The sequence below is a fragment of the Thunnus thynnus genome, chromosome 22 (genome assembly GCF_963924715.1).
Source record: "Thunnus thynnus chromosome 22, fThuThy2.1, whole genome shotgun sequence".
Taxonomy (NCBI): Eukaryota; Metazoa; Chordata; class Actinopteri; order Scombriformes; family Scombridae; genus Thunnus; species Thunnus thynnus.
The window spans coordinates 22925950-22939243 of record NC_089538.1 but is presented as its reverse complement, the minus strand read 5'-3'; the positions used below and the strand labels follow the sequence as shown (position 1 = coordinate 22939243).

The following is a 13294-nucleotide window of genomic DNA, read 5'->3' as shown; positions in this document are numbered from 1 at the left end:
ACATTCCTTTAACAGGGAAAATATGGAAGAAAGTTCAGGAAGAGCAACAGAGGAGGGATCTCTCTCCCAGAACAATAGATGTGTGTGCAGAATAGACCAAACAGCAAATTTACAGTATGGGAAAAACAGGATGACAACATTATAGATAAATGATAACATATATGAGGGATATAGCAGGAGGACATCAGGCAACACCCAGGTGCCACCAAACAGGTAGGACCTGAGTATGACCCTGTTTGTATTAAAGGATTTATTATTGTGTGTTGTTACAGACAGTCATGACATCAATTGCACATCTGAGCAGGTTGAAGCTGCAGTCGGAGACGACGTCACTTTAGACTGCCACCTTAAGTCTAAACGTGATGTGACGGGAGAATTAGTTGAATGGAAATTCAATGATTCCTTTGTCATCATTTACAAAAATAGAGGTTTGTCTCCTGATGATCAAGCAGAAGAATTCAAAGGCAGAGCAGCTCTTGATGTAGGGGAACTACGCAAAGGGAACCTTGCAGTGAAAATCTCATCAGTTAATACAGCTGATGGTGGAATCTACACCTGCTCTGTTAGAGATAAACATAAGCAAATCAGCTGCAATGTTCATCTCAATGTTCGTAAGTAATAAGGACACTAACTCTACATAAGACTACATGCTTTCAGCCAGCAAATGCAGACAAAAATCCACATGTGGCAGTGTAGTTGATGTAGCTTATCATCACTGTTTGATACGGTGGCCCCTTAGGGACAAAGTACACACAAGAGTGGAAGCACAAACATTATGCAACACAATAGGCCTCAATTTTATAAATAAATCCTTATTGCCCGCCAAAGGAAGTTTGTCATAGCCACGCAGCAACAGTGCAATGGCTTCAACAGCACCAAGAAAGCCTGTGTTCTCAAAAACAACAACTGTCTGATTGAACTGGGTTTGAGGTTAGTAGCAGTGTCATCATGACGTAGTTTGTCTACCAGAGAGCACTGACAAGTTGATTTTTAGACTGTAAAACATCAGAAATGTTTGTATCTTGGTCACAATTCTTAAAAAACTAAATAAATTTAACATTATAATCAAGATTGTTTGTGCATGTTATGTATTAATGTAAATAAATACTATGGCCAATATATCCTTATCAGATATTTTACACTGTCAAATTTTTATTTCAGTATTGGCCTCAAAAATCCAATAGCCTATTGGTTGTTCTATATGACAGACATTCATGTTCCCTTCAGGATATATACTAATAACTTTGGTGATCCTCAGACTTTTCCACCATTAGGTCAAAATTTCAGTTCATCCAATACTTTGGTTTTTGACCAAATACCTCAAAATGATATTCCCATCAGCCTCAGCTGTAGGCCTGTTTTGTGTTTGGTGCTAATTAGCAAATGTTAGCATACTCACATGTTAAACTCACATGATGAACATGGTAAACATTTTACCTGCTAAACATAAGCATGTTAGCATTTAGCACAATGCATCACTGTACCTACAGTCTCACAGAGCTGCTAGCATGACTGTAGAAAAAAAATATAACAAATTAGATGTACTGTCAATCCATATCTCTGATTGGCCATTCCTTCATGTGATCAATCATGGGATCACTTGAGAGCTGCTGTAATGTCAGTTATCAAAGAAAACACGTCAGAAAAAGCACTAGAAGAAAATATAGTAACTGTCTTAACATTCTTCACAGTTGTGTTGTTTACCATGTTTGTATCTTTAATGAGCACAGAACAGATTGAATTGTGTGAAAGTGTGTGATGATTAAATGCATGTACAGATTTTTGTGTGTATGTCTTTATCAGTCCTTCCCAACTAATTTAATGCTCTTCTGTGTCATTGCAAACTTAATAGAGAAATCGAGTAACAAATCCAAAGCCAAGTCACCTGAAGGTACTGACACGACCCCCTCACTGGAAAGTAAGTACTGTAACTTCTCAGCTGTTGCAGAAAAAAACAGATTATTTGCAGTTGTTTACCACATTTTTATCTCTTGTTTTGAGTATAAAATGATTTAGAGTTTGTGAAACTACTACTCATAGTCAGCAAATTATTTCATATTAAAACAATTGTTTTAGTAAATGAAGACAGATTGTACATGTGTGTAAAGTAGTGAAATGTCTGACAGCACAGTAAGAAAACAAGCAGTTGTAAAGTGTGATAATGGTTTTGCACAGAAGGTTCTGCAGCAAGTAAACAAATGCTCTCTTATAAACAATAAACACCTGCAGTGCAGCACCTTAAACTCCCCGGACTCAACTCAGCTTCTCTTCTATTCTTCCAGATGGCAACAAGGATTGGATAATTGGATTGAGTGTTGTTGGAAGTGTTGTTATTGCTGTTCTTGCTGTTGTTCTCGGATTCTTGATCTGGAAGAAATGCCAACATCGTAAGTCACTTAATCTGCCTCCCATTTTTGACATTAAACTTGTTATAATTCAATTTGAATATGTTGAAACATGTGTGATATTTCCATCTACAGCAGTATGCCTCCTTATTAATCAGTCCAGTATTCTAGGAGTTACATTCATAATGGACAATTTCACACCTCCCGATTTACATCAGCTGCCAAACATTAAGTATCAAGACAGGAAGTCGCGTTTTCCTGATGTAGCGAGGAGTTTGTGTCTGTTCACTTTATATTTAACTCTAACCACAGGGCTGTTTCTGGACATTTTGATGTCTCCAGACATCCACCAGCGCTCCAGAGGGATTGATGTTTACATTATAATCAGGGGTTAAATAGGGATTTGTGAGGAGGGGGTCCTTGTCTATTGAGGGGTTGGGTGGTTTCTAAAGACCACACTATTGGTCGTTTTCATACAGAGTGTTTCATCAGTAGAAAGTATATAGCCCAACATCACCAATCACAGATTAGGTTCAGGGGGTTTACAATCTGTACAGCGATACAACATCCTCCATCTTCAGACCCTTGATTCAGAAAAGGAAAAACTCCTCCTAAAACATTCCTTTAACAGGGAACAAATGGAAGAAAGCTCAGGAAGAGCAACAGAGGAGGGATCACTCTCCCAGAACAGACACACATGCAATAGATGTGTGTACAGAATAGAGCAAATAGCAAAATTACAGTATGGGAAAAACAGGATGACAAAGTTATAGATAAATGATAACATATATGAGGGATATAGCAGGAGGACATCAGGCAACACCCAGGTGCCACCAAACAGGTAGGACCTGAGTATGACCCTGTTTGTATTAAAGGATTTATTATTGTGTGTTGTTACAGACATTGATTCAAGATTCAATCATTTATTGCCATATCAACTTTATAGTTGATGGGGAATATTTTCTGTGTGCTCAGAGATAATAACATAAACATAAACCCACACAATACATACAAGAAGTGTCCACAAAAAACGTAGTGTTACAATTATATTTCAATATTTCATTAATGCAACCATATGGTCCATAACCTCAAAGTGACAAACTAAAGAGCATGTGCTAAAGGAGTTTATACAAGTTTAAACAACCACTGAAGCATTTAGGATGCAGATTTCTTCAGATGTTCTGGTCTTAATACTGCAGAGTCTTTTACCTGAAGGTAAATACTGAACAGGGAGTTGAATTTTAAAACCTTTCCACTGAATGGGGATGTGATATAATTCAGAAATGGTGGGGAGTTCACAGCCAATTAATTTTGAGATGTGGGCACGACTCTGCCTAGCAGTTTTTTCTCCTTGGCTGAAGAGTTTTTATACCCTACAGTTATTAAATAAGTGAGCACACTATGTATTACAGCTTTGTAGAACTGTAATATTGCAACCCTTGACAACTCCTAAACTGCCTTAGAAAGAATAGTCTTTGGTCAGCTTTCTTCTGGATGATGGTGAAGTTGTCTTCTCATTTCAGGGAGTAAAAATACACAAGAGGGAAGAGTGAAAAATAACGTACAATAAAGCAGATATACTGTCAATCCAAACTCCTGCTTTGCTGTTCCTTCATGTGATCAATCATGTGATCACTTGAGAGCTATATGCAGTCTTTGTCTTAGACAACTGAGTAGCTCACCTACACCTAAAAACAGCCCCACATAACCATGATCTTTACCTGAACCAAATGTTTAAGTTCCCTAACCTCGACTATATTGTAGTTGTCATGCACAGATATTGATGAAAAAATCATTACAAATGTTGGCAGAGGACATGACAAAACATTGCCAATGAATGTAATTTGGGTTCTGCAGTGTTCTGTCTGGAGATACAGTTGCTTTATTACTGTCAAACTGAATTAACTAAGGAAAATTTCCATTATCTCACACAGAGAATCCAGCGGCTCCGGGAAACCCCGTGGAGAACATACCACTGAACTAACAGTGAAAGGAAAACACAGCAGGGTAAAAGAGAATCTCACCATCAGTGATAATATTTGGTTTAGTTACAGACCATCAACAGCACTGAGGGGAAGTTCATCTGCTTCAGTAACTCTGTTAACTGATTCCTCAGCTGTCCATGATCTCCCTAGAAAACTAAACTAAATACATCTCTGAATTTACCAGATAAGATATCTTTTACACTGTAAAATCACTGAGTTATTTTACCCAGTTTGGGTCAATAGAGCAGCAACACAATACTGAGTTAATGTTACCCAGAAATCCACTGGAGACAAGCAGTTATTCTGATCCACGTTTAGTGTTATATTTAATTTTATTGTTGAGTTATTTACTCCTAAAGCTAAAACTAAAGCTTGTTATAATCTGCTCTACTCTGCTACATGTTACTGTTTGTTATTGATTATTCATAACTTGTGTATATTTTGAATGTCATATGCACATCATTTTGTACAAGAAACAACACATTGGTGACAGTTTTTAGCTAAAGCTTGTTGTATGTAACACTGGGTCAAACTAACAGATTGCTGCTGATTGTGTGTAGGTACATTTACTCAAGTACTGTGCTGAAAGCTCAAGTGCAGAGGTGTTGGTGAAAGAGCTGGATCTTCAGTCTTTTCTTAAAGACTGAGAGGGACTCTGCAGATCGGATGGAGTTTGGTAACTCGTTCCACCACCAGGGAACTACAGAAGAGAAGAGTCTGGGTAGTGATTTAGGGTCCTGTTGTGGTGGAGATACCAGACGCCTTTCATTAGCAGAGCGTAGTGAGCAGAGGGAGTGTAGACCTGGATGATGGAGTTCAGGTACATGGGAGCTGTTTTAGTTGCTGTTTTGTAAGCGAGTGTCAGAGTTTTGAATTTGAATTTGATTTTACATGCAAACCATATGATGACTTATAAAAATATGATTTTTAGTTGATTGTAGCTGAATTAGCTCCACCTCAAATAACTAATCATTAAAATGCTGCTTAATGCATCAGTAATAATAATAATAATAATAATAATAATAATAACAATATCATTATCATTATAATAATAATATACACACATATTATGCTTTTATACTTCTACTGAAGTATAATTATGAATGAAGGGTTTTTACCTGAAATTGATTATTTTTATCATGTGGTATTGCTACTTGTATAGAAAATAAATTATCTCATTTCTATTCCCATCAACAGCACTAAGGCTCCTATAGTTATATTTTTTAAAAACAGACAACATGCCAGATTTAAATATTAAAGATCCTCTTCTCCCTCATTGAAAAATTCATGATCTATGAATATGGAAATATTGTTTACTTCAAAAGTTTTCCTGCTGGATACAAGATGTCTCCTACTTCACTCCATTCTCAGTGTTTGTGTACTGGAGGCTTCAAGTTTCCACATCACACTTGTTTGAGTTGCATAACGGACCACGATTGGCTCCAAACTATTGGTGATGTCACAAGCCAGATTTAAGGTGAACATCTAAAATTCCTTCCTCTAGTGTGAAACTCTGCACATACTTCATTCTACACAGTGAAGCTCAAACTTCTGAGTGAAGGAACAAGAAGCAAAACACATTTCGAGAGCTAAATCTTTAAGTTCACTCCTGTTATGAACTCTGCAGGATATTTTGTAATGAAAGTGTTTTGTCTTCATTTTTTACCTCAATGCAAGTGAAGGTGACTGACAGTCTACCTCCAGTGGTGAACCAAATCCTCGTGAGTCCTCATTTTCACTTCTTTTCTTCATAAAATGCTTATTTGAATGTTTTGCAGGTGGAGGCAGCTTTAAGCCAAATGTGTCCTTGTTAGGTAGATGTGGGATTTTCCAGAACACAGAGAAGTTCCCCTTATTTAACATTTAAAAGCAGCACATACATTGTTAATAAATGGTTTATAACACACTATAATGTAGTAATAAGCAGATATAAAGACATTTTATATCTTCTCTTATTGTACTTGAGTATTTCCATTCAATGCTACTTAATACTTCTACTTAACTCTATTTCAGAGAGTTATATTATTGTACTTTTACTCAACTTTATTTATCTGACAGTATGACAGTCGTTATTAGATACTTTGTCAGATTAAGAGTTATATTTATTAAATCAGACTTTGAACATTAAATCAGAGGCTTTTTGTTTTGTGACTCCTAACAATAAAGTCCGAGTCTAGTCCAAGAATGTAAAATTATCCAACATTATCCCCAAAAAACATTTCTTTCCTCTCCCATTAATCATCTCATGACCCCTCAGATTTATCTGGTGACCCTTTGTAGGGGCCCGACCCCTAGGTTGGGAACCACTGGACTAAACTAGCTAACTGTATATAAAGTAGTGTAAACTAGCTCCACCTCCAGCAGCTACAACAGTAACATGCTGCTCTAACACTGATGCTTCACTATTAATAATCTAATGATGTCATATATTCAGTCCGTCCTCATAAGACAAACAACAGTATAGGTCTAAAATTCAGGCCGGTAAAAATGACTAATAGTTACGTTTATGCAGTCTAGCAGTTGTGGTAGTTATGAGCCGGGGAAGTGATGCTGTTCAGGTGATTTCAATATGTGACTTCCTTATCAGGAGGTGGGGGTAGGGGGGATGGTTAGAAGATGGCTGCAGGAGACCACTGGTCACCTCCACTTCCAACAAAGTGTCTTTCACCGTGAAAGATATTGCGAGTGGCCGTGTTTGGGTGTCTTAACCTTAACCAAGTGTTTTTTGACTAAACCTAACCAGACCTTAACCACAGCGTTGTCACACTATAAAACACCATTTGTTCCTCTGGGTGGTTCTGGTCCCCATCCGTCCTCTAGAGGGCACTGAAAACACTAATATGTAATTTTGGAAATAGACCTATTCTGTCTTTTTGATATGAGGATGTGTTGCCTATATAACAATATATCAGTCAGAAGGAACATTTTACTGCAGAACATCATTTAATACTTTTCATTACATTTTGTTGATAATACTTAACTTGCCTCCAGTCTCTTGCTGCATATCTTTTGGATTTTTACTGTATTGTTTGTTTATGAGCTCTCTGTATCAAACCTCCACAGAACACCAAGACTGAGACCAACAGTTCCATGGACACAACTGTGATGGGAGTTTATACAGTCGGAGGATGTTGAGCCTGAAGATCACAAAGAGGACGATGGCCCTTAGTTGTTTGTGGAACGTTTCACTTTTTGTGCTCTGCTGTTTGGACTAATATTGGCTTTTAACCTAAATTACCCACCAAAATACTAATCTTGTTGAGAAAAATGGACTATTTCTGAAAAACAAGCAGCTGTAGTGAAGGAAGGGTTTAGTTTGCTTGAGACGTGATGTGTGAAGTTTTTATACCAACATCATAACACCAACAAGCCCTTTGTTTGAAGCATACTGAGACCTTGACCTTTAAATAGAAACTACACAGTAATTTAAAAAAAAAACAATTAAAAAAAAACACTTTCTCTGCTAAAAGCAGTCAAGTAAGATTTTAAAGTTCAGTTCAACTGAATTTTCTTTTTTTTTTTAAATCAGGATTTCTTCCCAATTTTAATCAGCTTTATTTTTTCGTTTTTACTATCATTCTTTTTTTTTTAAGAGGAGATCTTACTGTATAGTGTCTTTTTTATGTTAATGTAAATGCAGCTAGTGTCAAACATACTTAAAATTTGTACAACTGTAAAACTGAAAATCTAAATGTAATGTAATATTTCTGGAATATACAACACTGTGCAAAAGTTTAAGGCTCTTTTAGTCTCACAATACCAGACAATTGGAGATCTCCACCTAACGATCATCTGGGGATTTCTAAATGCACAGAATATGCTTGAACTACGGTGAGAACGGCCGCTAACAAACCTGCATCTCTTACATTTTGTCAACCTTACCACTAATGATGCTCTCCCAGATTCTCCTCCATAGTGAACTGCATGTCACCTTCCCAATATGAAGGGCCGCCCTAAAGACTTTGGACTGGTTCTGCAATGGTTTTTTTTTATCTCAAGTTTTAACAACAAAAGCTGATTGAGATTATCCTCAGTCTCTATGATACACACACACACACACACACACATATATATACACATATATATCTATCTCAGGTACTCTGCACATTTCAAATGGAATAAACTACAAATGGTCCTCAAACTAGGGTCTTTTAAAGGTTTATTATGTGATATTTTTATGACTCTCGTGACTGTTTTTATTAATTATTATGTTAATTGATGTTGCCTCGCCTTAGTTGTGTTGCTTCTGTTTGCTGATTGTCTTCCATTCTGATTATCAGTGTTTCTTGTTCTCAGGTCTCCCTTGAAAACTAGATTAAGTAAAGCTTAAATAAAAATGGTACATTTCTTATCAATCCGTCTGCACTGATATACATGTAATCTCACTCTATAAAACATTGAGAAAAATATTCAGTTTATTTACCTGTTATTTGTAAAGAGAAAAAGAATTTTTTGTTTTTTATTTTTCCTTTTTCTTTTTTCCCATTGTAAGCATTATTTTGCCAAACATATTTTTTGAAAGTAGCCCATAGATTACATATCAACTTAAAACTTTATTGAAACTGGTAATCTACAGTATTAAAGTAAACATGATGCCCACTTTTGATTCACTGTTGTGTGGCAGTATGTTTCAGACTTTTCAGATGAACATCCCAGCCACAATGGAACTTTAACATGCAGCAGAGGAGCTGCAATCAATCATCAATTCCTCACCAGCACTAGTTCTTATGTCAGTAAGAGCTTGTTGTCTTGTCCTGTCCGAAGTGTTTTTCCTGCAAATGGTCACATAAAGAGCTGATTAGAAAAACTGGTTACATGTATTCATGTCAGAGAAATCTGCATTATCCAGGAGAAATCTACCTGAGGAAATCAGGTTTCTCTAATCCCCTACCCTGATTCTGAAAACCAGTTTTCTCATTTATGTGACATTTAATGAATCAGCTTACCGGTGAAAGCTGACTGTCACCAAGTTACCTAAATGCAGGTCAATGCCCTGATTGTCTCTCTGCAGGTTCTGACTTGTATCTAAGCCACTTCACACTTCATACTCTAAATCGAAACAGAAACCCTGACTACAACCCTGGACACACAAAGCACCTGGTCATTAACTTCCTGCTAGTCAACAGGCACTCTGCTCCACCTGTGCCATTGATAGAAGTGTCTCTCTGCATGCTTGGATCACCCACACCTGAACTCCGTCTGATCATCAGTGGAGCTGTATATCAACCCCCCTGAACCAGTCCTTCTCCCCATTTTGCCACTGAGCTGCTGGTTGGGCTGGTGCTATTGTTGAATTTTTGCTGTTCATACTCTGTGTTGCCATCAGCACTTTGATTTAGCTCTGTGTAACTGGTAGATGATTTTCATGAGGCTCTGTAGGGGCTCTCTGCCTTTTTATTTTGCTCTCCTTTTTTTTCTTGTTTTGTGGCTAGCTAGGGAGCGTAGCATTGTTTTTTTTCCATTCTGTAGCCTGAGTGAGACCTTTCTTTTCTAGTTAGTGTGGGATTTTGTTATTTTGGCCTTGGAGACCCTGACACTTGATTTGCTTCCTTTTTTTTTTTTTTTACTATATCAGTTGGTTTATCTCCATTAATCATCTTTTTTGTTAATAAATGGTTCTCCTTGTCACACTTTGTAAGTGTTTCAGCTGCCTTTTTCTTACCATTTTTACAAAGGGTTTTTTGTCACCTGGTTATGTTACTCCTTGTGTTCCCCTAGACATTAGAGGTCGTAACATCTTCACCTTTACCACCCTTTTATTTTAAACAGTCTCAGAAAATGAAACAGAATTTCAGAGCAACGGAGGAGCTAGATGAGTCTAGAGGATCTTGTAAATATACAATTTCATCTTTGCTCTAGAAAACTTTGCAATTCCATTAAGCACCTAATGTTGTATTCTTTGAGTTGTTTCACTGTACAAAATCATTCAAGAGTCATTGTTAACATGCTTTGAAAAGATTACATTTACATTACATTTTTCATTTAGCAGACACTTTTATCCAAAGCGACGTACATCTGAGACTGATACAACACAAGCAAGGATCTAGTCAATAATAACTAATAGAACCTTGACTTTTATAAGTTGATTAAGTTAGACAGAGCACAGTTATTGATGTTTCTAATGTCAACATGCATTAAATTGTAGTTATGAATATTTATTGATAAGGGGGCGATTTGATCATAAACGTAGCAGCCAAAGCAGATGATTATAGACAAGAACTTGGTTTGGTTTGAATGTGAGTTTATGATTCTACTTTCCATTACCGGTCAATACTGTAAATTAAAATGTATTATTGGTCACCTTTATATTCTAATATCACATTACTATTTTATTGTTTGAATCTTGTGATAGTGTATTATTATTATTATTATTATAGTTAGTTCAGCACTGGGACTGGTGTGTCATGTGTAACATAAGCGCCCTCTGCTGGGACCCAAACTCTGTTACTGGTCTGTTTCTCTGTGGTAGGTTGATGCATATAAACTCAGTTAAAAACACCTTAATAAGTTTGTTTTTGTTGGTAAAAGTGTATTGTATGTACTACCAATGACCACAGCAAATGTTTTTTATGATGATGTGCTCGCTTGATTGATTGATTTTTCAGTTTCTTTCATTGTTTCAGTGTTTTGTGGACTTTGTTACCATGAAGCTGACTGTGTGAGACCTGATATCATTTTGTTATTACCAGAATAAACAGATGCTTAAAGCCACATGTGATGTTTGTGCTTCATTCATCACACTTTGCAGTAGAGCGTTGTGAATCATTAGGATTTTATCGATACTCCTTACCAGTTTGGTTCCCTTACTGGTTAATTTTTATTAATAAAGCACTGCTTTTTAAAAATATTATTATAAAAAAGAATAAACTGAGAACAGGATTAAAATTGATTTGTATTTTAAATATAACTAAATATTGTTTCTAGAGCAGCAAAAGTAGTGTTTACAACAGCAAAGTCACTATATAGACTCAATAATATCTCACTGGAAACTAATCTAAAATGTCAATAACAAAGTTCAGAAAGAAGACCTGCCTGCAGGTACCGCTGGTAGAGGGAGGTGGAACAGAGCAGGTGGACTCAAATACAGGAGACATCAGGCACAGAAACTGAAGAATATCTTTATTTAAGCTCGAGTGCAGGCAGAACTAAACTGAACTGAACAGAGCAAAACTAAACAATGCAAAGAAGAACTAACAGAGCAGACTGAACAAAGGATCCAACAAGACTGAACTGAAAACAAGGACTTAAATACAAGCTGAACTAATGAAACAAAAAGGAGCAGGTGGAAAGACACAAGGGCAGGCTGGGAGCTGACTGGCTGGAAAGACACAGGGAGCAGAGCAGAGCTAAGGAGACTGATGCGGGGCAGGTGTGGAGGGAAGAGCAGGCTGAGGAAAACAAGAAAAAACACAAAAAGCGATAACTGCTGTGGGCTGAGGACACATCAAAAATAGAACTTCACCATGAGCCAGATAAAAGTCCACAATATAACCATGCACAATCCTCTTCATATATAAACCGTCATTCACCAAACTGTCCTGGAATTACACAAATATAACTCAAATAAGTGTACATATCACACTGAGAAAACACAGCAAATAAACTTAGGCATACATTGCCAACCGAAGAACCTTTACCAAAAAGACTAAATTGCTGTTGACAAACAAGAACAAATACACAATAAATCTGTTGAGCTGAGTGCTCTGCATATTAAGGCTGCATGTAACATAAATTGGACTGAAAGACAACTGTTGCTATGAGTTTTAGTTCATTCTTGCACTTAGTTACTATGAGAGTCAATGTAGAAAGCAACAGCATCTCAAGTGGTCCCCAAATATAATGTGAAACCTCTCTTATCTGTCCTGCCCCCTCTCAGTCCAGTCTTAAATAGGCAGAAAACCCTGAGGACATCTGTTGGACTGATGGAGGGACACTAGACTGGGACAGAACCATAACAGGAGGGGCTGGTTTGGGAGGGTAATGTATGTGTGCTGTGTTTAAAGTTTTTACACATAACATATAGGAAAGCCTTTTTAGGCAGATAAAACAATAGAGCAATAAGACAATAAAACAGGCAATAAAGCAATTAAAATCACTTTCCTGTCCATTTTAAGTAGTCTAGGAAATCAAACTTTGATTATTTGCCAGCAGTAGTTTACATGAATGGAATGTCTTCCGATTCAGATTGAGATCACATTTACAAATTTAAATATGTGATTTAAAGGTTGGTTAAGCACCAAATCACATGAACTCCACAGAAGTCAAAAACTGAGATAGCAGCTACTAATATATGCTAAGAAAGCTGCTTCCCCCTTTAATTGTGTGGAATATTTAAGTGAATTTATGTTTGTGACAAAATGAAAACAAATTATTTCCACATGATCCAGTTTTATTATTCTGTTTTATTCAAAACATTGACCTGTAATAAAATTCTGTTTGTGGTTGCAACTGACATATTTTAATGTCTTCTTTTGTCTTATAGACAGTAAAAACAATCCCAAAATAAGAACAACAACAGAAAAAGTTCCAGAAATAGTTGAATTGTTGGATTCAACAACTGTGATGTCAGGAGGGTGTGAGGTGTTAGAGGAGTTTTCAGGCTCTTTGTGACGACCTGATGAGTACTTTGTTTGAAGCAAATTGAGACTTTAATGTCCCTGATCTTTCTGATGGCTGTTCAGTCAGCAGCAGAGATGGTAAACAGGTTTAGATCAATGGGTGAAATAACATTCTTCTGGTTCCTGGTGTCACAAAATGCTTTGTTCTTGTACTAAAGATAATATTTCACAGGACGTAGTTGTAGTCCATACCCAAAATAAAACTTGACACAAACTTGAAATGAAAAGGATACTGATGCACGATAAGGATGGTGCATGCTGCTCCTCTACCATCTATATAAAACCTGCAGTGCTGCTCAATTCTTACAAAACAAAATGAACTAAACTTACTTAATTCTTAATGTCA

General features: G+C 36.7%; 1 protein-coding gene across 1 annotated transcript in view; it reads left to right on the top strand.

Moving 5' to 3' along the window:
• The window catches only part of LOC137175013 (myelin-oligodendrocyte glycoprotein-like), a 56416-nt gene that overhangs the window by 16817 nt on the left and 26305 nt on the right, over window positions 1–13294 (top strand). Inside the window, exons 2-5 of the mRNA XM_067580640.1 lie at window positions 273–611; window positions 1853–1918; window positions 2283–2387; window positions 4280–4352. Of these exons, the coding sequence (XP_067436741.1) occupies window positions 273–611; window positions 1853–1918; window positions 2283–2387; window positions 4280–4329 (560 nt within the window). The 3' untranslated portion in view covers window positions 4330–4352. The remainder of the gene's footprint in view (window positions 1–272; window positions 612–1852; window positions 1919–2282; window positions 2388–4279; window positions 4353–13294) is intronic.